The 22982-nt window shown below is 47.6% G+C and overlaps 1 protein-coding gene across 5 annotated transcripts in view; it reads left to right on the top strand.

Moving 5' to 3' along the window:
• The window catches only part of NPAS1 (neuronal PAS domain protein 1), a 93647-nt gene that overhangs the window by 29351 nt on the left and 41314 nt on the right, over nucleotides 1–22982 (top strand). For all 5 annotated transcript variants that reach the window (XM_083515815.1, XM_083515817.1, XM_083515816.1 and 2 more), the window contains one exon: nucleotides 15920–15993. In XM_083515815.1, the coding sequence (XP_083371941.1) occupies nucleotides 15920–15993 (74 nt within the window). The remainder of the gene's footprint in view (nucleotides 1–15919; nucleotides 15994–22982) is intronic.

Raw genomic sequence — 22982 nt, 5'->3', positions numbered from 1 at the left:
AATATCTGGAGGGCTGAGTTTGCCTGTGCCTGCTCTAGAGTGTGGCCTGGCATAGAATGAGGTCCATTTCTGAGCCAAGAAAGCTTAACTTTTGGAAAAGGAGGGGAAGGGTAAGTGACTTCTTTTTCTCAAGAAGGGCATTTTTTTTAAAAAAAAAAATCTGGTCCTCAAAACAGGTGTTCCCTTAATTTTTCAGATTTCATTTTTTTCATCCATGAGAGCTTTTATGAGGATTGCTGAGCAGAGTTTGCCCATCAGTACAAATGAGAAAATATATGCAGATGTGCCTAATTTTTACAGAGTGCAAAAATTAGTTTTGGCTTTACACAGATTGCGCTCCCCCCCAAAAAAATCCTCGCAGTTTAGATAGCAGTGTAACCCAGAATGGTAGTAAGGAACTGGCAAAAATCTACCATGGATTAAAAGCAGTGTCAATCAGGATATGATGGTGATCCGATGTGGGTCAAAGCAACAACTGCTTAACAATATTTTGGCAGCTTGAGTGGAGTTTGGAAGGCGGGGCCTCTTAATTTTGTTGGGGTTTTTTTCAGGTTTCCACCTTGAATCTGGTGATCTTTAGCTTCTTCAGAATCCGTGGCTTCTTAAACATACTTCTCTTTTGAAGCAAGCTCCTTGTCCCCGTGGGGATATGAAAGCCTCCACTAAGTCAGGGGGTTAAGAGCTCTCAGTTTGTTTCTGAGCCCAATTCTAAGTGTTGGTGCTGACCTTTAAAGCTCAAAAAGGCCTTGGCTCAGTTACTCTCATTGTTCAGCCCGGACACTGAGCTCCAGCTCCAAGGGCCTTCTGGTGGTTCCATACTGTGAGAAGTGAAGTTACAGGGAACCAGGTAGAGGGCTTTCTTGGTGGTGGCACCCTCCCTGTGGAACACCCTCCCACTAGATGACAAGGAGATAAACAACTACCTGACTTGTATAAGACATCTGAAGGCCGCCCTGTCTAGGGAAGTTGTTAATGTTCAATGTTTTATTGTCTTTTTATATCTGTTGGAAGCTGCCCAGAGCAGCTGGAACAACCCAATCAGATGAGTAGAGTACAATTGTTGTTGTTTTTGGCCTCCAGTCAGGTTCCACTACCCCTACACCAACTGCTACTCCTGAGTTACCTTTCCTCTTGATGCCAGAAGAACGATCTTGCAAAATATTTGCTTTGATTTAGTTAGCACAGCCGTCCTGCTACTTCCATCTGCAGTATAGTGCCACTGTATTCTGCTCTGGTCAGACCTCACCTGGAGTACTGTGTCCAGTTCTGGGCACCACAATTCAAGAAGGACACTGACAAACTGGAACGTGTCCAGAGGAGGGCAACCAAAATGGTCAAAGGCCTGGAAACGATGCCTTATGAGGAACGGCTAAGGGAGCTGGGCATGTTTAGCCTGGAGAAGAGGAGGTTAAGGGGTGATATGATAGCCATGTTCAAATATATAAAAGGATGTCACATAGAGGAGGGAGAAAGGTTGTTTTCTGCTGCTCCAGAGAAGTGGACACGGAGCAATGGATCCAAACTACAAGAAAGAAGATTCCACCTAAACATTAGGAAGAACTTCCTGACAGTAAGAGCTGTTTGGCAGTGGAATTTGCTGTCAAGGAGTGTGGTGGAGTCTCCTACTTTGGAGGTCTTTAAGAAGAGGCTTGACAACCATATGTCAGGAGTGCTCTGATGGTGTTTCCTGCTTGGCAGGGGGTTGGACTCGATGGCCCTTGTGGTCTCTTCCAACTCTATGATTCTATGATTCAGTAGCTTCCTCAAGAAAACTCTGGGTTTTGTAACAGGAGGGAATCCATTCTTAAAATTGTGTGTGTGTTTTCTAATCAGCCTGTTGGAGAACTGGATTCACTATATACTTTTCTCTCTGATTGGGCCTGCCCTTTGCCATAAGGTCCCAGGGTGGGTTGCAACAAGGTGAAAACACAATATTTAAATCGGAGGAAACAATTTACAATCAGAAGGTGAGGGGAAATTATATCTCGGGTGTCAAAGGCCAGTGCGGTGAGATGGAAATAACAAATTCAAATAAGCAGTTCCAGAAGATAACAAATGGAACAGGAGTTTCCAGCTACCTCTTGTTTAAGAACTCAAATGAAACAGTTTTAACGCATATGGGATGGGAGATGCCTCTTGTGAGGTGACTCAACAGCTTGGGTGCCACCACTAAAGAGGCCCCGTCCCTGGTACCTGCCTGCCTGACCTGCAAAAGCAAGAGCAGGGCCTTTGGTGATCTCAGAAAGCGGGTGGGCTCATATGAGAAAGGAGGCGTCCGTTTGCTTATTTATTTTTTATTAAATTTGTTAGCTGCTTTGTCTTCGCCAGGGCAAACCAAAGCATCAAACAAACAAACAATTTAAAAAAAAAACCACTTGGATGCTTTAAAGGCAAAAGGAAATAGAAATAGCATAAAAACATCCACTTCTAAAAGGCCACAGATAGTCGAAGGCCAAAGGCCTGGATATAAAGGAAGGTTTTTGCCTGGCCCTTTAAAAAATATATGTAATGAAGGTACCAGGCAAACCTCCCTAGGGAGAGAATTCCACAAATAGGGAGCCACTGCAGAAAAGTCCCCGTTCTTGTGTTGCCGCCTTCTTGACCTCTCGTGGAGGGGGCACACAAGGAAGGGCGTCACATGATGACCGCAGGGTCTGGGTCAGTTCATAGGGGGAGGGGCGGTCCTTGAGGTGTTGGGGTCCTGAGCCGTTTTATACGTCAAAACCAGCACTTTGAATTGGGCCTGGAAAATAATTGGTGGAGCTCAGCAAATACAGTGGTGCCCCGCAAGACGAATGCCTCGCAAGACGGAAAATTCGCTAGACGAAATTTCGTTTTGGAGGTGCTTCGCAAAACGAATCTCCTATGGGCTTGCTTCGCAAGACGAAAATGTCTTGCAAGTTCCTGCGGTGTTTTTTTCCTTCCCCCCCTTTTCTAAGCCGCTTATCAGCTGATCCGATAAGCCGCTAATAGCACTAATCCGCTAATCCGTCAATGGGCTTGCTTCGCAAGACGAAAAAACCGCTAGACGAAGAGAATCACAGAACGGATTCTTTTCGTCTTGCGAGGCACCACTGTAGAGACTCGGCTTCTAAATGGCTGCAGGGCAGGAATCTGGCTGCCTTAGAACAACCCTTTACTTCTGATAAGGAAAATTTCAGCTTGAGAGACTACTCAACAGCCCGGCTCGCCGGGATACAGGTCCCCCACGGGTCCATGTGGTCAGTAAAAGAAGGAAATTCCAGCCAAGTACCGTATTTTTCGCTCCGTAAGATGCACCTGACCATAAGATGCAACTAGTTTTTAGAGGAGGAAAACAAGGGGGGGAAAAATTGGAATGAAACAGTGGATTTATGATTTTTGTGGTTCATGCTGTGGCCACAGACATGTGATTTGACGGTGAGTTTGGGGTAGCCCAATGCAAAAATCCTGAGAATCCATGTGGATCCGTGCTTTGTAACCACATTTTTGCACCATTGCATGATCTGCTTTTCGCCCCTGGGCAATTCGGCTTCAGGGACCATGCATTTGCTCCATAAGACGCATAGACATTTCCCCTTACTTTTTAGGAAGAAAAAAGTGCGTCTTATGGAGCGAAAAATACGGTAATTTGGAGCAAAACAGCAGTCAGTAGACTTATATCCTTTATTGTTGGGCAACAGGTTCAAACTTCCCACAATATCCCAGAATACAGTTCGTACATCATCATTGATACATCACCTTTCGTGTCCTCACGCTTGAGGGATTATGGCAGGAGGTGGCAGGAGGAAGAGTCCTTTTTACAAGGGCAAAATGGTGTTGGAATGGAGGAACTCGGTAAAGGGGTTGATTTGATATGATTTATAAAGCTAGGTATCTTCCCTGAGCTGTCAAGTCGGAAGGATACATTCAGGCATAATATTTGTAACATTTAACAGTGCCCCCTGCCCTGTAATTTCTGTAACACTCCCCTCCATAGAAGTGAATGGTGACCCTTCTCTCCTGTGTGCCATTTGCTCCCCTGAAAGTCAGCAAAAAGTCCAGGATGTGAGCAGGCAGGCCTTGCGCTGCTAGGTCTTAGGCGTAGCAAAATAAATTCATTTAAATAGAGTTTCCTCCTGCCGTGGAATGGAGGGAGGGAAAAAATAACATGTTTTAAGAGATTAAGAACCATTGTTCAGTGGAGGGTGAAATATTATGATTATTGCACGTTGACAGGACAAAATTACTGTGTGGATTGCGGTTGTGATGGTGCTTGCATGTGCTGTCCACCCCCACCCCCCATCTTCCTCCCCCGCTGTGGGCCTTGTTTTTGCACAATGCACACCGCGGAATCAGTTCTTCGGTTGCTGTTTTCGTTCAGGTGCGGCTGCCGTTGGGCTGCTGCTGCGCTAACACTGGGGCACATGGGCGCTGCATTGAATTCCTTAATTTATTTGGTAAAAAGTAAGTTCCTAGGCCTCAGTGTGGCCACATGGAGATTTAGGAAAGTCGGCTCTGTCTTTAACCCTCTTCCCCCCAACAAACTCGGAAGCTGCGAAAGGGAAGGGGGAAATAGAACTCCCAAAGGCAGGGCAAGAATTTAGGACCGAGATAAAGCTCAGGTATGAGGAACCTGTGACTATCCACAGATATGGCTGGATTCTATCACCCCCGAGACCCGGCTGGGGCTGATGGGCCTGGAGACCAACACTAGGCCAATCATTCTCACAACAGCCCTGAAAGGTGGTGTTGTTGTTTAGTCATTTAGTCGTGTCCAACTCTTTGTGACTCCCTGGACCAGAGCACGTCAGGCACTCCTGTCTTCCACTGCCTCCCGTAGTTTCGTCAAACTCATGCTGGTAGCTTCGAGAACACTGTCCAACCATCTCGTCCTCTGTCGTCCCCTTCTCTTTGTGCCCTCCATCTTTCCCAACATCAGGGTCTTTCCCAGGGAGTCTTCTCTTCTCATGAGGTGGCCAAAGGATTGGAGTCTCAGCTTCAGGATCTGTCCTTCCAGTGAGCACTCAGGGCTGATTTCCTTCAGAATGGAGAGGTTTGATCTTCTTGCAGTCCATGGGACTCTCAAGAGTCTCCTCCAGCACCATAATACAAAAGCATCAATTCTTTAGGCTTGTATTATTCTTAGAAGCCCCATTCAGCAGCTGGGGAAAGAGGGGGATGAGACTGACAGGAATCAGTGCCTAAGGCTGCCTCAGTTCTAGACTGAGTGGGAGCCCACCCAAAATTTATCCAATTTGCATTTTTCGCCACAGTTCTCATGAGGTCGAACTTTGCCTGGGCTGCGCTTGCTCAGAACTCCCTTGAGAGCTTCCTTGATACCCTTCCTTGATGCTCCTCCATCTAACCAAACTCCCCACACATAGTAAGCTAGCATGTCAGGGGGAAAGCCAGGATTGAATATCCCTCTCTGTCAGGTGTTACTTTTCTGTATTCAGGGGAGCTGGTTACTTGAAGGAGTATTCTGTTGTCTGTTCCTTGCTGCCTGAGAAACAGTATGGATTGATGACCTTGGTGAGGACGAGGTTTACATCACTGTCCTGGATTCAAATCTAGCAAGAGCCACAAACTCTCTGGGGGCTTTTAAGCTAAGTCACTCCTAAGGTAAAGGTAAAGGGACCCCTGACCACTAGGTCCAGTCGTGACCGACTCTGGGGTTGCGGCGCTCATCTCGTTTTATTGGCCGAGAGAGCTGGCGTACAGCTTCCAGGTCATGTGGCCAGCATGACTAAGCTGCTTCTGGCGAAGCAGAGCAGTGCACGGAAACGCCGTTTACCTTCCCACCGGAGTGGTACCTATTTATCTACTTGCACTAGTGTGCTTTCGAACTGCTAGGTTGGCAGGAGCAGGGACCGAGCAACAGGAGCTCACCCCGTTGCGGGGATTCTCCCCGCCAACCTTCTGATCGGCAAGCCCTAGACTCTGTGGTTTAAACCCACAGTGCTACCCGCGTCCCAAGTCACTCCTAGGCCTTTGTTATTCTCTGTCTGTGAAATGGGCACATGAATGACCCATCTCTCGGGTGTCTAAAATTCCCTAGAAATAATAATTGGAAATGTCAAGTCCCTTTCTCTACTCATCCCTTATCCAACATGTTTTGCAAAAGGAATAAAAATTTTGCAGATCATTCCAGATTGCTTAATTCTGATTGCAGAATTTGGTTGTTCACAGAAATTGCAGATAATCTGATGTCGTGGTCTTCAGCTGGTCCAAGTGTGAGACCCACCTCTGAATTCCAACTTTGGACCCATTTTCACTTTTGACGTTTAATAGTGCTAATAAGGCACATTATTAATCCTAAAATAGCCATTCACATGGCAATGCACGCAGAGCTGCCTTTGCATTACTGCCAAATGAAAACCAGTGATTTTTACACTTGATCTTAACCAAAAGACTAAAATGCCGTTGAATTTTTAATTCCGTGGTTTTTAAGAAGGCTGACGATTTAAGTGGGACACTTGAGCAAGTTTGTGCTTCCAGATTTTGTTATGGTTTGGGGGGGGGGAGTTATTAGAAAGACTAACTCACAACTAATTTCCTACGGCTAAACTGGGTTTTTTTTAAGTGGCAGCAGATGAGAGATTGCTTCACTTGCCAATTCTGGGTATTATTTACTAACCGAAATCCAAGTTACATTTGGAGCAACGTTGAGAACAAGTTGAGCTCTGCCCACCCTCTCCTGCTGCCTTAGAGGGAGCAAAGTTTCCTTGTTTTTCAAAAACTGGTTGTCCGTTCTTATTATGGCTTGCTGGCAAGCTTTGTTTCTGAGTGCCTCGGCAGCTTCGATGGTTTCAAACTTCCACTTGCCAGCATCTCTCCACATTTCACACACTGAGGAACTGGCATGCCATTTCCCCCTCAGTCCCAGTGAACCCCTATTTCCATGCATTGCTGGTCAAATTTTTCATGTCCTTTTAGCCGTGGTGTCCTCTTTTCTTTCTGGATTTCCCCTACTCTTTAGTGAACCCTGTTTTTGACACTGAGCAAGAGAGGGAAAAGTAAGAATCACCATTATATTTTGTGTTGTCTTACACTAAAAAGCAGCGATGGCATCCAAAACGATTCAACTCTCCCTCGTTTTCTCCGCCTCCTTCCTTCCTCTGTCATCTGCTGGTACTTTTCTCTCACCCTTCCTTCCTGAACTTTTTGTCCTCTGTCATCTAGTCTTTGCTTTCCTCTCTCCTAAATTTCTGCCTTTCTCTGCCCTGTCTCTTTTGCCCCTCTCTCCCTCGCCTCAACTTCTTTCTCAGCCCTCCGTCAGCAGCTGCCCTCCTCTTGTCCACTCGGCTGCCATTCTTCTTCCACCTTCTCACAATTTCCATCCTTCCTTCCACTCACCTTTTTTATTCCAGCTGTTGCTGCTGCTGCCTTTCCTAGAGGCCTTTGCAGCCGTTCCACCCCGCTCACGACAGAAACAGCTACGATGCCCTCGTTGCCCTCCTTCCTGCGCTGAAAATCTGCCCCGAGTTCAGCATTTGCCCCTCGTAGCTCTCCAAAACAGGAACTTCAAAAAAGCAAAGTGAGCCTGGACTGATATTCTGAAAAAGGAGTGTGTCAATCAGGGACTGCTTGTGGCATTATGAGTTGACAACCCGCGCAGAGAGACCTGGAAATGGCCCCTGCTCTTTGCCTCCAGACCCTGGATCAAGCATCCCCAAACTCGGCCCTCCAGCTGTTTTGGGACTACAGCTCCTATCATCCCTAGCTAACAGGACCAGTGGTCAGGGATGATGGGAATTGTGGTCCCAAAACAGCCGGGGTCTGGAATTTGGGGGTGCCTGCCCTAGAATTTGGGGGTGCCTGCCCTAGATTCAGGGAGAAGTTGACGTGGCATCCCTGCTCCCTCCAAGTCTCACATCTTGCAGACTCTTACAGCAACTTTCTGACCCCCTTCCCTCCGCCACCTTCAGCCATGATGGCATCCAAGCTATCCCACCGCAATGGCCATTTCAGCATTCTGGTCCTCAGCGTACTTCCATTCATTCATTTCGTTCAGCATACTTTCATTTCATTCATAGAGAGCCGGCGTTGGTGCAGCGGTTAGAGGACCAGACCTGGAGCCGGGAGACCAGGGTTCAAATCCCCCACTCCCTGCCCCCAAACTTGGGCATGAAGCTCACTGGCTGAGACCTTGTTCCAGTCACTGCCTCTCAGCCCAGCCCTACCTCACAGGGCTGTTGTGGGGAATAAATGTGGAGAAGGGGGAGGAGAAATAGGTACCGCCACCTTGAGCACCTTGAAGAGAAAATTGGGAGATAAATGCAATAAATTTGAAGAGAAGCCATAGAAATAGACTGTAAAATGGACAGAGTGCCCCTGCTCCATAGAAAGCTCTCTCATCAGAGGCAGAGCCGTAGGATAGTATAGTAGTAGTAACAACAGCAACAACAACAATAATAAAAAAATTCCTTCCAGTAGCACCTTAAAGACCAAATAAGTTAGTTCTTGGTATGAGCTTTTGTGTGCATGCACACTTCTTCAGATACCTAATACCTAATATTATTATTAATAACAATAATAATGTTATTGTTATTAATAATAATACCCCACCCATCTTGCTGGGTTGCCCTAGTCACACTGGATAAAAGGTAAAAGTAAAGGGATACCTGACCATTAGGTCCAGTCGTGGCCGACTCGGGGGTTGTGGCGCTCATCTTGCTTTATTGGCCGAGGGAGCCGGCGTACAGCAAACCAGAGCAGCGCACGGAAACGCCGTTTACCTTCCTTCCCGCTTTCAAACTGCTAGGTTGGCAGGAGCGGGGACCGAGCAACGGGAGCTCACCCCGTCGCGGGGATTCGAACCGCCGACCTTCTGATCGGCAAGTCCTAGGCTCTGTGGTTTAACCCACAGCGCCACCCGCGTCCCTTTTTAGTCACACTGGGTAGCACCCAACAAACATAAAAATAAATAATAAAACATTAAACATTAATAGTAACAATCTGATTCAGTATAAGAAGTCACAATAACTTTAAAACAAACAACTTATATCGAATAAAGCAATACTTAATAATCCATTGGAATCCAAAAATAAACAGTAAAATTAAACACCAGCTAATAATAATTAAACAGTTTACACCTATCAATTACAATAAAGAATTACTCATCTATAATCAATAAAAATAACAGGAAATCGCAATGCACAAAATGTACAAAACCATGTAAAAGGATCAAATTGAGAAACGAGGACACACAACTTATAATTTTTTTTTTTTTAAAACTATCCCTGAGCTCCTCTCTTCACAGCTTCTGCTGCTTCTGCTGCTGTTCTCAAAGCCATGATCTGGGAAAGGCTCCTGGGGCTGGAGGCCAGAGCAAGGAGAGTGGGAAAAGCCATTGCCTGCAGAAAGTCTCTCTCCCCTCAGTTCTAGTATTCAGAAATATGTTATTGGAAAAAGGACTTTGCCTTTCTCCTGCCCTAGTAGTTCCTTATTACATTCATATACTGCCTTTTCTTCCAAGGATCTCAAGGCTGTGTACAGTGGTACAGTGGTGCCCCGCAAGACGAACGCCTCGTGAGACGAAAAACTCGCAAAACGAAAGGTTTTTTCGTTTTCGAGTTGCCTCGCAAGACGAAATTCCCTATGGGCTTGCTTCGCAAAACGAAGCTTGCCCCGCAAGCTCCTGGGACAGCGGGAAGCGCAGCGCATCTTCCCCGCTGTCCCCGGACCTCTTTTGAAGCAAGGGGCGGCGGGGAGAAGCGATCTTCTCCCCGCAGCCCCTTGCTTCAAAAGAGGGGACAGAGCGGCGCTTCTCCTCTGTCCCTGGACGGTCTCCATAGGAACGCATTGATTGATTTTCAATGCATTCCTATGGGAAACCGTGCTTCGCAAGACAAAAAACTCGCAAGAAGAAAAAACTTGCGGAACGAATTAATTTCGTCTTGCGAGGCACCACTGTACCTCAGGTTACATACGCTTCGGGTTACAGACGCTTCAGGTTACAGACTCTGCTAACCTAGAAATAGTACCTCGGGTTAAGAACTTTGCTTCAGGATGAGAACAGAAATCGTGCAGCGGGAGGCCCCATTAGCTAAAGTGGTACCTCAGGTTACGAACAGTTTCAGACTAAGAACGGACCTCCGGAACAAATTAAGTTCTTAACCCGAGGTACAACTGTACGTGGTTCTCCACCTTCCCCATTTCATCCTGTGAGGGAGGTTAGGCTGAGAGACACTGACTGGCCCAAGGTCACCCAGGGAGCTACATGGCCGAGTGGGGATTTGAACCCTGCTCTCCCAGGTCCTAGTCCAGGGGTCCACAGACTTTTTCAGCAGGGGGCCAGGACACTGTGCCTCAGACCTTGTGGGGGGCCGGACTACATTTTGAAGAAGAAAAATGAACAAATCGCTATGCCCCACAAATAACCCAGAGATGCATTTTAAGTAAAAGGACACATAGAATCATAGAATCATAGAGTTGGAAGAGACCACAAGGGCCATCGAGTCCAACCCCCTGCCAAGCAGGAAACACCATCAGAGCACTCCTGACATATGGTTGTCAAGCCTCTGCTTAAAGACCTCCAAAGCAGGAGACTCCACCACACTCCTTGGCAGCAAATTCCACTGTCGAACAGCTCTTACTGTCAGGAAGTTCTTCCTAATGTTTAGGTGGAATCTTCTTTCTTGTAGTTTGGATCCATTGCTCCGTGTCCGCTTCTCTGGAGTAGCAGAAAACAACCTTTCTCCCTCCTCTATGTGACATCCTTTTATATATTTGAACATGGCTATCATATCACCCCTTAACCTCCTCGTCTCCAGGCTAAACATGCCCAGCTCCCTTAGCCGTTCCTCATAAGGCATCGTTTCCAGGCCTTTGACCATTATGGTTGCCCTCCTCTGGACACGTTCCAGTTTGTCAGTGTCCTTCTTGAATAGGACATTCTATTCATGTAAAAACACACTGATTCCTGGACCATATGCGGGCCGGATTTAGAAGGAGATTGGGCCGGATCTGGCCCCTGGACCTTAGTTTGCCTACCCATGTCCTAGTCTGACACCCTAGCCATTACACCACCTTGGCTCTGACCACATGGCAGCCCTCGTGGAAGCTGATCAAATTAGGGTGCCTGGTCAACAGTTCAACAGTTTTGTTGTGGTCCATTTGTGGGTCCCAGCCCGCTGGTTGGAGACCAATGACCTGATGTGCTGGCCTTTTCCTTCCACCTGTAGAGTCGGCTGTCTTACTCCCTTGCCAGTTCATACTGTGTATTGATCACATTTCGAACCCGGCTCATCCCACTCCAAGTTCACCACGCCAGCAGCTTCCACTGTCTCTCTGCCTTTGCCTTTCAGAGGTTTCCGCTAATAATAATAAAATAATATAATGTGCTTGTGTTTTCTGGGCAGCCTGTGGTTGTCGTTTCCCCCTGCTTTACGGATTTAAAAGCTGGCGATGTTGCAATCGTGTGTGTTGGGGGGGTGTATTTCTGTCCCCCCTCCCCATATATTCCTCTTTCACTCTCCCCCCACCACACCGTACCCTTCTTTCCTCCGTAATCCTAGCAGCTTTCTAATTCTTACATTAAATGCTTTTAATTATAGGAGCATTCTGTCTGACCCGCGGGGTTATTTCAAGAGAGAAAAATGAAGGAATTAAAGAAAATGACAGAGCAAATTGCGGCAATTAGCGGTGCTGGTATTGTTCCGAGTGTCTGTCAAGGGAGTTCTCTGTTTGTTAGTTACAAGTAAATTCGTACAGATAACGGAGACAGCCATTATAAATGCCATCTCCGAGGCTGCCTGGCGCTGCAGCTATTTTTCCTTTTTTTAAAAAAAAAAAAAGAGGGGGAGAGAGAGATTTTCTTTGTAAAAATAATATTTCTCCTTGTAAAAATAATATTTCTCCTTGAAAGTGAGCTCTGAAAGAGAATTGGTTTCTCTTCCTGCCCTCCTTTTGCCCCAGTAAGTCCAGGAACATGGTTTTGTGGGTCTGTGTCTGCCTAGTCAAGCATCAGACTGAAAGAGCCTTAGAGATGCAATGGGTGACCATTTGAATTTGGGGGGCAAGGTTTCACCCGGGGCTTAAACCCACAGCCTGCTTCCTATGGCTGAGGGCAAGCTGGGCGCTGGAGCCCTTTCCTTACACACAGAAACCCTCCCATGTCCATTTTCCCGGCATTTGCAGTTAAAAGGATGAGGTAGGCAGCGATAAGGATGTCTATTTCCTGCCAGAGACCACGGAGGGCTGCTGCTGCCAGCCAGAGCAGGGCCCACTGACCTCAGCAGGATAACGGTGTGACTCCCTGCAAGGCAGCTTCACGTGTATGTATGAAAACCAGGCGTATAATTAGAATTTCACTGAAGCCAAGTGGTGTTTCTGAGCGTTTGAAGAATCGTAGAATGGGAAGGCACCACGGGGGCCAATCTAGTCCAACCCCCCTGCAATGCAGGAATATTTTACCCAATGCGGGATTCGAACCCACGACCCTGAGAGTAAGAGTCTCATTCTGTACCAACTGTGCAACTGAGGAGTTGGAGGGGGGGCTGAGCTCCAAACCCTCGTTTCCAAAAGGTTATATAGAATACCAATTTATACAGAGTCAAACTATTGGTCTATTTTGCTCAGTATTGTCAACACTGGCTGGCAGCAGCTCAGGCAGGGGTTTATTCCTCGCTCCACCTGGAATTTGAACCTGGAACTATCTTCGTGCAAACCAGATGTTCTGCCACAGACTCACAGCCTTTCCGTTTCGTCTGTGCCCCTTTCAAGCAAAGCCACCTGCCCACAGATAGGTGTGGGTTTTCCGTAGTATTTGCTGAGCCGGGGCAAGACTGTGGCACCGGGTGCAAATGATCCCCTTGCCACAGGAGTCTGGAAGCTCAGATCTGGAAGCCCAGCTATTTCCCACAGCCACTTATGCAGTGGCATCCCATTGACAGATAGGATAGAAGATTAGAGCAGAATTGCAAAATGGAACTTTCTCCGATTTTTAAGTTGTCATAACCAGCGGTGCGGGACGCGGGTGGCGCTGTGGGTTAAACCACAGAGCCTAGGACTTGCCGGTCAGAAGGTCGGCGGTTCGAATCCCCGCCACGGGGTGAGCTCCCGTTGCTCGGCCCCTGCTCCTGCCCACCTAGCAGTTCGAAAGCACGTCAAAGTGCAAGTAGATAAATAGGTACCACTCTGGTGGGAAGGTAAACGGCATTTCCGTGCGCTGCTCTGGTTCGCCAGAAGCGGCTTAGTCATGCTGGCCACATGACCCGGAAGCTGTACGCCGGCTCCCTCGGCCAATAAAGCGAGATGAGCGCCGCAACCCCAGAGTCAGTCACGACTGGACCTAATGGTCAGAGGTCCCTTTACCTTTACCTTTACCTTTAATTAATATGGCAGACAAGAGTTGGGCAGACCCATTGACACTAACGGGGGGGGGGGCTCAGCATTTTGCCCTGTTCTCTCCCCCCCCCCCACCGTTGACTTCAGCAGGGCTCGCACAGGAAGTTTCCCTGATGGACCCTTGGTGTGCCCAGGGTTAATTGGCAGGTTGGCTCTACATTTCTATGATCCGAGGTGCCCTTTTGCTACCCCACCTCAAAGCACCAAATGATCCGGTTTCTGCCCAGGCAAACTCCTGGCGGATTTTTTTTAACCCCTCCCCACCTGCGTCAAAACAGCCCCAGGATGGGGGCAGGAATTCAGAAAGGTGGCAACTGGAGGATGAAATTGATGGAGAACTAGACAAACTAACAGGAAGAATTCGAAACCAGCTGGACCAGAGATTCACAGAAGATTGGTGTAAATTTACGGACTATTTGAAAAGTAATTGTGATAACCAAATTACATTTGTAGGTTTGCAAGAAGTTTTGTGAGCTGAATAATTTGAATTATTGCAGAACTGGATCAAAAGGAAGATGTTAGTTAAGATAATTAAAGGCAATGTGAATTTAAGAAATGCAGAAGAAATGATAAAAATGGGAGACGATCAGAGGGGCTGATGGAAGTCCCAAAAGATTGTATAAGATGTGAAACTTTGTGGTATGTATGACAATTAATATGTTCAAAAATTAATTAAAAATATTTTTTTAAAAAGGAATTCAGAAAGGTGGCGGAATGGAAGCCATCTTTTTCGGGCTCGTGCGGATTTCTCCAAGGGCCTCTCCTCTTGGCATCTCACAGTTGGGTGTCCTCGTCCGCAAGTCACCCTCCCCAACACCCCCTCTCTTTCGGCCTCTGAGCCAGGGAACTTCGCTGCAAGGGAGTGAAGGGGCTGAAAGGAAGGTTAAGCCGGGGTCTTGTGAGCTTTTCAGCTTTGCTGGGGAGCAGTGAATGCGGAGCTGATAAGTATTCTAATCCCATCTCCCAGGAATGTGCAGAGCACAATGGCAGGTCCTCTCTCTCCCCTCCAGACTTCCCCCTCCACACCCCCAGGGCTCTGTCCTTGTCTTCCCCCAGAGTGAGTGCCTGGGCCTTGCTTGTGTGCGCTCACCACCCCACATTGGGGTTTGTGCAAACATCAATGTGCACAGATTTGCACATGCATGTAAAGAGAGGAAATTTGGTTGACAGGCTTGGTTTGTTGTTGTTTTGTGTGTCCCTGTATAAAATTGTCCCGGAATTGAGATGCAAATGCCCCTCTTAGTAACAGCTCTTGTTTTGCCGAATTACTTGGTAAATCTCTTTTTGGAACAGATCTCTGTCTGAGGCTTCTCTCCTCTTCTTCACATTTCCCTTCTACCTTTAAATTACTTCTGGAAAAGAATCCCAACCTTTCTGCCCCTCCATTCCTCCTTCTTCTGTTTTTTTGGTAATGTTCAGGGCTTAAGAATTTGCTCTTTGGTGACCAGAAGAAGCTGTGGGGAGGAGGGTCTCTGTCTGCAGCTGACCTCTAACCCCCTGGTTCAGTCGCTTGAGATGCTTTCTTGCCTTTGAGCAAGATGGATGAGCTTTAGGATTGACATGCTTATATACAGACCTTAAAACACTTGACGGCTGATGGTCTACAAGCCTTCCTCAAGCACTGGCTGGGCTGCTGTGATGTCACAGCATGCGCACGCTTGTCACTGCTGAACGAAGGAAAGGCCTTAGAAAAATGAGGAGGTTGGTGTGTGGGAAAAATTATCTTTGCACTTCATTTATTTATTGTGGGGACACTGAAACTTTGGTTGTCAGTCCCTGACCATTATCCCCTGAATTTAACAAATATAAGATGAAAGAGAGTTTCTCCTCCTCCTCCTCTCTTCCTCCTCCTCCTCCTCCTCCTCCTCCTTTCTCTTTTTGGAAGTGGCTTCCTGACCTCAGAGATGTGGGAGTGGGATCAGGAAGCAGCAAGGGAATCTGTTTATGTTCAGAAGTACATTCTCCTTTGCAAACGTAAGCAGGAAGTAGCTGGTATCTTGTGGATTAAACCAGGGGTAGGCAACCGTGGGCCGGATGTGGCTCATTCGCCTTCTCAATCCGGCCCGCGGATGGTCTGGGAATCAGCATGTTTTCAGATGAGTAGAATGTGTTCTTTTATTTAAAACGCATCTCTGGGTTATTTGTGGGGCATAGGAATTCGTTCATATTTTTTTCCAAAATATAGTCCAGCCCACCACATGGTCTGAGGGATGGTAGACCGGCCCCTGGCTGAAAAAGGTTGATGACCCCTAGATTAAACTCTCTTAGGACAAATCTCTTGCTGCTAAGAGAGATCTTCAGTTCTGCAATTCCAGCTTAAGGGGGTTGGGTAAGCTCCGTGCTGGAGCCAAACCTGCAATACGTGTTGTGATTATTTTGGGGGTCCAAGAAGGATCTCCCAGGGCTGGCAAATTCCGCGCTCCCCCCAAGCTGTAGCTTTGCAAGTTCTCAGCCTCTTGAATCCCTGCCCTCCTGGTCACACCATGAGTCTCAGTGCCATGGCACCAGCAGCTTCTCCCTGGCAAGTGTGGAGCCAAATACTGGGTGGTGGGGTGTCCAAGGCGTGACCTCTCTGATAGCAGGTTCCTTCTCTCTCTCTCTTTGACAGCTGCTGGCCGGAGGAATGTGAACACGCTGCTAACAGAGCTCTTTGAACAGCACTTAGGGGGCCACATCCTACAGGTGAGTGTGGATCACGTGACCTGCCTGTCTCTTATTGGTCTGACTCTATTTGGCAGTTATCTGCAGGATCTGTTTTCTTTCCGCACGGCCTATAAGACAGAGTTGTTCCGCCTGGCCTTTGGCTTGGAATCAACTTGATCCCTTTTTCCTTTCTCCTTCTGTGATGGAACTCCTATCTGGGGACTTCCCTGGCTTTTTTCTGGCCCACGTAGGACCAGTCTGGATAGTTGGCTTTGGTGAAGACTTGACGTTTTCATCCCCCAAAAAGTTTTTAATTTGAGTTTCTGCTGAAATGAGGCTGCATTTTAATGTTGTATTTTAATCTTGTTTTTAAGTTGTATTTTAATCAATTGTTTTTATGCCTGCTGTTAGCCGCCCTGAGCACAGTCTTGGCTGGGGAGGGCGGGTATAAATAAAATTTATTATTATTATTATTAATTATTGTGAAGAGCCAATGAAGTCCAGATTCTGTCTGATCTCCCTCGCTTCACCTGAAAGATTCTTCTTCTCCAATCTCTGGGCAGGCTCCGCCCCCTTCCTGAGCCACCATATTGCATTGAAATTCCACTAGTGCATTTATTTGTGTGTGTTTTCACTTTTTATGCATTGGTATCCTGGCGTTCAATACTTTTTTTGGGGGGGTCAAACGTATTTTGCAGAAAATCCTTGAGGCATCCAATTTTGAAAATACCGTATTTTTTGCTCTATAAGACTCACTTTTTTCCTCCTAAAAAGTAAGGGGAAATGTGTGTGCGTCTTAGGGAGCGAATGCAGGCTGCGCAGCTATCCCAGAAGCCAGAATAGCCAGAGGGATTGCTACTTTCCCTGCACAGTGATCCCTCTTGCTGTTCTGGCTTCTGAGATTCAGATTTATTTTTTTCTTGTTTTCCTCCTCCAAAAACTAGGTGCGTCTTGTGGTCTGGTGCGTCTTATAGAGAGAAAAATACGGTAGTTTGCTCGTGCTACTTTTGGGAGAAGGGAGGGAAGTGAGCTTGCTTACACAGTTCTTCCCTCTTTGTGGAGTTTTGTGGCCAGGCGGAAGGAAGCCAGTTTCCCCCTCCCTTTGATACGATACGATAATCTTTATTGTCATTGTCCCATACAGAACAACGAAATTTTAAAAATCTACACCAGACATTCAAAACCAACATGCCTGCTATCCCAGCTATCCCAACCTGGTTGGCCCCCTAAAATCTCTGATAGATACCCCATAATTAAATACAGTATACTCCCACAGAGACTACGTTACACTGCGTTTAAAACCAAAATCACATTTGGATAGAAACTGTTTCTCAGGCGGCTAGTCCTGGTCTTTATAACCCTGGACCTTCTTCCAGAAGGCAGAAGCTGAAAGAGATCATTTCCGGGGTGCGCACTATCCTGCGCTATCTCTGCAGCTTTCTTGTGACACCTGGAAGCATAGATTTGATCCAAGGTGGGAAGAGTGCACCCAATTATTCTCTCCGCAGTCTTTACAACCCTGGACAGCATTGTTTTTCCCCGACCGTGCAGCTCCCAAACCACACACACAGGCCATAAGTTAATACACTCTCCACAGTACAATGGTAAAATGCCATCAGCAGGTCCTTTGAGTGATTATTTTTCTGGAGGATTCTCAGAAAATATAACCTCTGCTGTGCTCTCTTCACCAGGTCTTTACTGTTTCCTCCCCAGGTTAGGTCATCTCTCAACTCCATTCCCAGAAATCGAAACACCGAGACCTGTTCCACACACTTCCCCTCAATAATGAGTGGCTGAATATTCATGCCACCTATTGTTACAGCAGAACATTTCTGGAGCAGGGAGCTGTGCCATTTTGATTTCCTTGTTAGGAGTTTATGGGTCTAAAACTCGACTTCTTACACCATGTTGCACAAGGCTTGGAGTCAGGGCTGGGAGGCCCTACAGATTCCATCTCCCATCAGCCTCAGCTAGCATGACCAATGGTCAGGGGTGAGGCAAGCTGAGGTCTATCAACATCTGGAAGCTCACAGTTTCTGGCTCAGAGAAGGAGCCTACCGCAAAGCTAAGCAGGACTGTTCATTATCTCTTCCTGGGAAGAATAGAAAGCTCCTGATTTCCACAGTGACCCAGGCAAGTCCAGCGCCACCCAGTGGCTAAGCGATGCCACGACGCTATCCATGCATCTTGCGAGTCTTGACATTTTGAGGGCAGGCACCGGTGAAGCCGACGGATCGGGCTAATTATTTCTTGAGAGCGCTCATTACTGCTGTCTCCTGGGGCTGTGGGCTAATTATCAGAAGTGGCATATGGTAATATTTTAAACAGCAATTTATCAATCCCCAGCCGATGGCTGCCCTTGTTGCACAGCCTGGCTCGTGACAGCTGAGGGGAAGTGTGTGAGCAGGGGAACAGACCCTGCCTTACATCTGTGCCCCACAAGCCCACGCACATGAAGGATCTGGGAGACTTGCCTCATCATGTTTCCAGCAGGTCCCCTCAAATCTGGATGTGGTTTAATCTGTAGCTTTTAAAATCAGAGTCCAATCCTGTTCTACGTAGATGGTGTTTGCTCATTTCATCTTCCTAACATCCCTGCAAAGTAGGCTAGCTAGACAGAGAGAGAGAGAGAGACTTGCTCAGAGAAGTCCCATTCAAATTAATGCACCGTAGCCACGTTCATTCATTTGACTGGGTCTCCTCACAGTATGGCTAGTGTTAGGTATAGCCTCACCTGGTAGCAGCGCAGCCACAGATCCACACTGGAAGAAATATTTATTTGTTTTTTCACACTACTGGAAAACTTTGCTAGGGAAACTGTTGAAAGACTAAGACGCTCTGGGAGAAAATCCAGTTGGGCACTCCCTGCTGATGCACATAATCAATTAAATGCAATTTGTTTACTTTAATTACTGGCTATTTGCAAGCCTTTACCTTATAGGGCAGATTGGGTACTCTGCTGGCCTCTTTGGTGTGGCTGGCAGCGGTCAGGATTTGGCCTTCCTTCTACCTTCTGCTACCTCAGCTAGTCATGCAGTTTCACTTCATTTTAAAGCCCTCTCAATAGAGGCATGTTCTTGCCCCTTCTCCTCAAGGAGCTGTCAGAAAGAGAGAGAGGGAAGGGAAGGGAAGGGAAGGGAAGGGAAAGGAAAGGAAAGGAAAGGAAAGGAAAAGAAAGGAAAAGAAAAGAAAAGAAAAGAAAAGAAAAGAAAAGAAGGAAAGATTGATTCTGGTTTCCCCCTCAATGTTTCCAAACGCTGTCCATCGAAACTTGGCAGGGAAGATGATGTTGTTGATGATGATAATAATAATAATAATATTCTTATTTATACACCACCCATCTGGCTGGGTCTCCCCAGCCACTCTGGGTGGCTCCCAACAGAATGTTAAAAACACGATAAAAGATCAAAGATTAAAAACTTCTCTAAACAGGGCTGCCTTCAGATGTCTTCTAAAAGCCAGATGGTTGTTTATTTCCTTGACATCTGATGGGAGGGCGGGTGCCACCACCAAGAAGGCCTGATCCTTTCTCTTCCCAGGGGTCCCTCTCTTTCCAGAGACCCCGGACCTAGCCCCCCTCCCCGTTAGATTCCAGCTTGCCTGTCCAGCCCCCTTCTCTTTACCTGCCCCACCCTGCTTAAAACGACCACCCAGCTTTTAGAACCCTGCCATTTATCTTGGGAGGGGAAAGGCTGGAGGCAGTTCGGCAGCTGTTGACCCAGGGCTTGTCTGCACCATAGCCTGAGAGCAGCCTGCCATCATTGCTCTGCATTTGACTCACTGATTGGGACAAACTTGGGACTGGCAGGGGGTGGTGTGTGTGTGTGTGTGTGTGTGTGTGTGTGTGTGTGTGTGTGTTAGGAGAGGACTTAGCTTTGCTCTTTTCCAAAAGAGGCTACGGGAGTCAATCCAAGGTTTAAATTAAGCCAGGATGACACTTCCCTCTTAATTTACATTTTCATCTTTCCAAAATTCTAACATTACAACCTGTTCGTTGGGGTTTTTTTTGAGCCTCGTCAGAATGGGTATTCCCCACCTCCCATTCCAGGTAAAAAGGCAAACGGTCTCTGACGATATGTTGTTGTTTGTTGTTGTTGAGTCGTTTAGTCGTGTCTGACTCTTCGTGACCCCATGGACCAGAGCACGCCAGGCACTCCTGTCTTCCACTGCCTCCCGCAGTTTGGTCAAACTCATGTTGGTATCTTCGAGAACACTGTCCAACCATCTCGTCCTCTGTCGCCCCCTTCTCCTTGTGCCCTCCATCTTTCCCAACATCAGGGTCTTTTCCAGGGAGTCTTCTCTTCTCATGAGGTGGCCAAAGTATTGGAGCCTCAGCTTCAGGATCTGTCCTTCCAGTGAGCACTCAGGAATGATTTCCTTCAGAATGGAGAGGTTTGATCTTCTTGCAGTCCATGGGACTTCCAAAAGTCTCCTCCAGCACCATAATTCAAAAGCATCCATTCTTTGGTGATCAGCCTTCTTTATGGTCCAGCTCTCACTTCCATACATCACTACTGGGAAAACCATAGCTTTACCTATACGGACCTTTGTTGGCAAGGTGATGTCTCTGCTTTTTAAGATGCTGTCTAGGTTTGTCATTGCTTTTCTCCTAAGAAGCAGGCGTCTTTTAATTTCATGGCTGCTATCCACAGTTGGAAGGAGAGGCTCCCTTTCCCTCTGCCTCTGTTTCAAATCAGCCATAGGTAGGGGTGTAAGGAAAGCACTGATTTCTGATCCGCTCTGCATTTGTTGCTGTCCTGCTTCTGGGGCGGGGGAATGTTGTTTGCCTTGCTGTCCTCTGTGGTGGAACTTCGCGTAATTAACTACATGCTTAATGATGTTTTCATTAGGATATCTCTTCCCCCCCCCGCCCCAATTCATGTCCGTGCAAAGGAAGCAGAATGCAAATGAGGTGGAGGGGAGAGCGATCGGTCGCGTATCTTTTGAGGACTGAAAACAACAGCGACTACAGATCCTATTTGCCAGGTGCATTTTTGTTCTGGACACGGGACTAACAAGTGGATCTTGGCCATTTCCACATCCCTAGCTGTTAACCTCCCATGCTTCATCTTCTTCTCCAGGCACAGATCAGTGAAGTGTGCCCTGCAATTAACTCATTTCTAAAGGCAACAAATTGTCATGCGCAGGGGTAGGCAACCTAAGGCCTGGGGGCCAGATGCGGCCCGATCACCTTCTCAATCCGGCCCACGGACGGTCCAGGAATCAGCGTGTTTTTACATGAGTAGAATGTGTCCTTTTATTTAAGATACATCTCTGGGTTATTTGTGGGGCCTGCCTGGTGTTTTCACATGAGTAGAATGCGCCCTTTTATTGAAAAATGCATCTCTGGGTTATTTGTGGGGCATAGGAATTCGTTCATTCCCCCCCCCCCCAAAAAAAATAGTCCGGCCCACCACATGGTCTGAGGGACAGTGGACCAGCCCACGGCTGAAAAGGGCCGCTGACCCCTGGTCTTGCTGGATCATCTCTAAGATCATCTCTAAGCGCAAGCTCTTCCAACAGGGGGAGCCCAATTGCTGCAGGAGATCACCAGCAGGGCATGAAGGCAACAGCCTACTACTGCTGGCTGCCTTCCTGTAATTAACACAAGAACCTGTATCATAACGAGGTTGCTCTGCTTCTCCCTGGGAAGCTGCTTTACACTGAGTCAGGTCCTTGGTCTATCTAGTTCAGCCTTGCCCACACTGACTTTCAGCATCTCTCCAGGGCTTCAGAGAGGGCTTTCTCCCAAGCCCTACCTGGTAGGGAACTTGAGGGGGCCTTGCTGCCTGGGAGGCTGATGCTGTACTTCCCTTCTCCTGGCTCAAAACAGAGCTCAGAACAACACACACATCTTCCACTCACTTTTGTACACCACTTCTCGCTGGCATCCGTCTGTCTCGAGAGACAATGGAGTGTGCCTCTGGGGGTGAAGTCAAACCGCTGGGTTTGCAGCACTAAAGTGACCTCCCTGGGGCACAAGTCTGGGCAGTGTGTATGGGGGGTCCTGGGCTGCCCAGATGACACGACCCCCCTCTCGGCCCCACCAATGTGGTCCAAAGGAAATCAGAGCAAGACGTTTGGCATCATCTTGGCTGCAGCTGCTGCCGGAAGGAGGCATTTGGTCCAGTATATCTGAAGGAGCGTCTCCACCCCCAACGTTCTGCCCAGAAACTGAGATCCAGCACCGAGGGCCTTCTGGTGGTTCCCTCACTGCGAGAAGCCAAGTTACAGGGAACCAGGCAGAGGGCCTTCTCGGTAGTGGCACCCGCCCAGTGGAACGCCCTCCCACTAGATGTCAACTACCAGACTTTTAGAAGACATCTGAAGGCAGCCCTTAGGTTTATGATCAGAGTTTTCCATCCCCTAGATGGACTCCCTTCCCAGGTGGACGAGCCCCATCTGCCCCATACGCCCCTCTTCTACAGAATGTGCAGAAACCGCCTTCTTTGACTGCTGGACCCCATACACCACATTTTTTTGTTGTTGTTTAGTCGTTTAGTCGTGTCCGACTCTTCGTGACCCCATGGACCAGAGCATGCCAGGCACTCCTGTCTTCCACTGCCTCCCGCAGTTTGGTTAAACTCATGTTCATAGCTTCGAGAACACTATCCAACCATCTCGTCCTCTGTCGTCCCCTTCTCCTTGTGCCCTCCATCTTTCCCAGCATCAGGGTCTTTTACAGGGAGTCTTCTCTTCTCCTGAGGTGGCCAAAGTATTGGAGCCTCAGCTTCAGGATCTGTCCTTCCAGTGAGCCCTCAGGGCTGATTTCCTTCAGAATGGATAGGTTTGATCTTCTTGCAGTCCATGGGACTCTCAAGAGTCTCCTCCAGTACCAGAATTCAAAAGCATCAATTCTTTCGCGATCAGCCTTCTTTATGGTCCAGCTCTCACTTCCATACATCACTACTGGGAAAACCATGGCTTTAACTATTTGGACCTTTGTCAGCAAGGTGATGTCTCTGCTTTTTTCCCCTTCCTGCTTTTTCTCTTTCATGTATCACTGCCTTGCCAAGGCGAAGGGGCTT

The sequence above is a fragment of the Podarcis liolepis genome (genome assembly GCF_965112155.1).
Source record: "Podarcis liolepis genome assembly, chromosome: 7".
Classification (NCBI taxonomy): Eukaryota; Metazoa; Chordata; class Lepidosauria; order Squamata; family Lacertidae; genus Podarcis; species Podarcis liolepis.
This window is presented reverse-complemented; position numbering and strand designations above follow the sequence as displayed.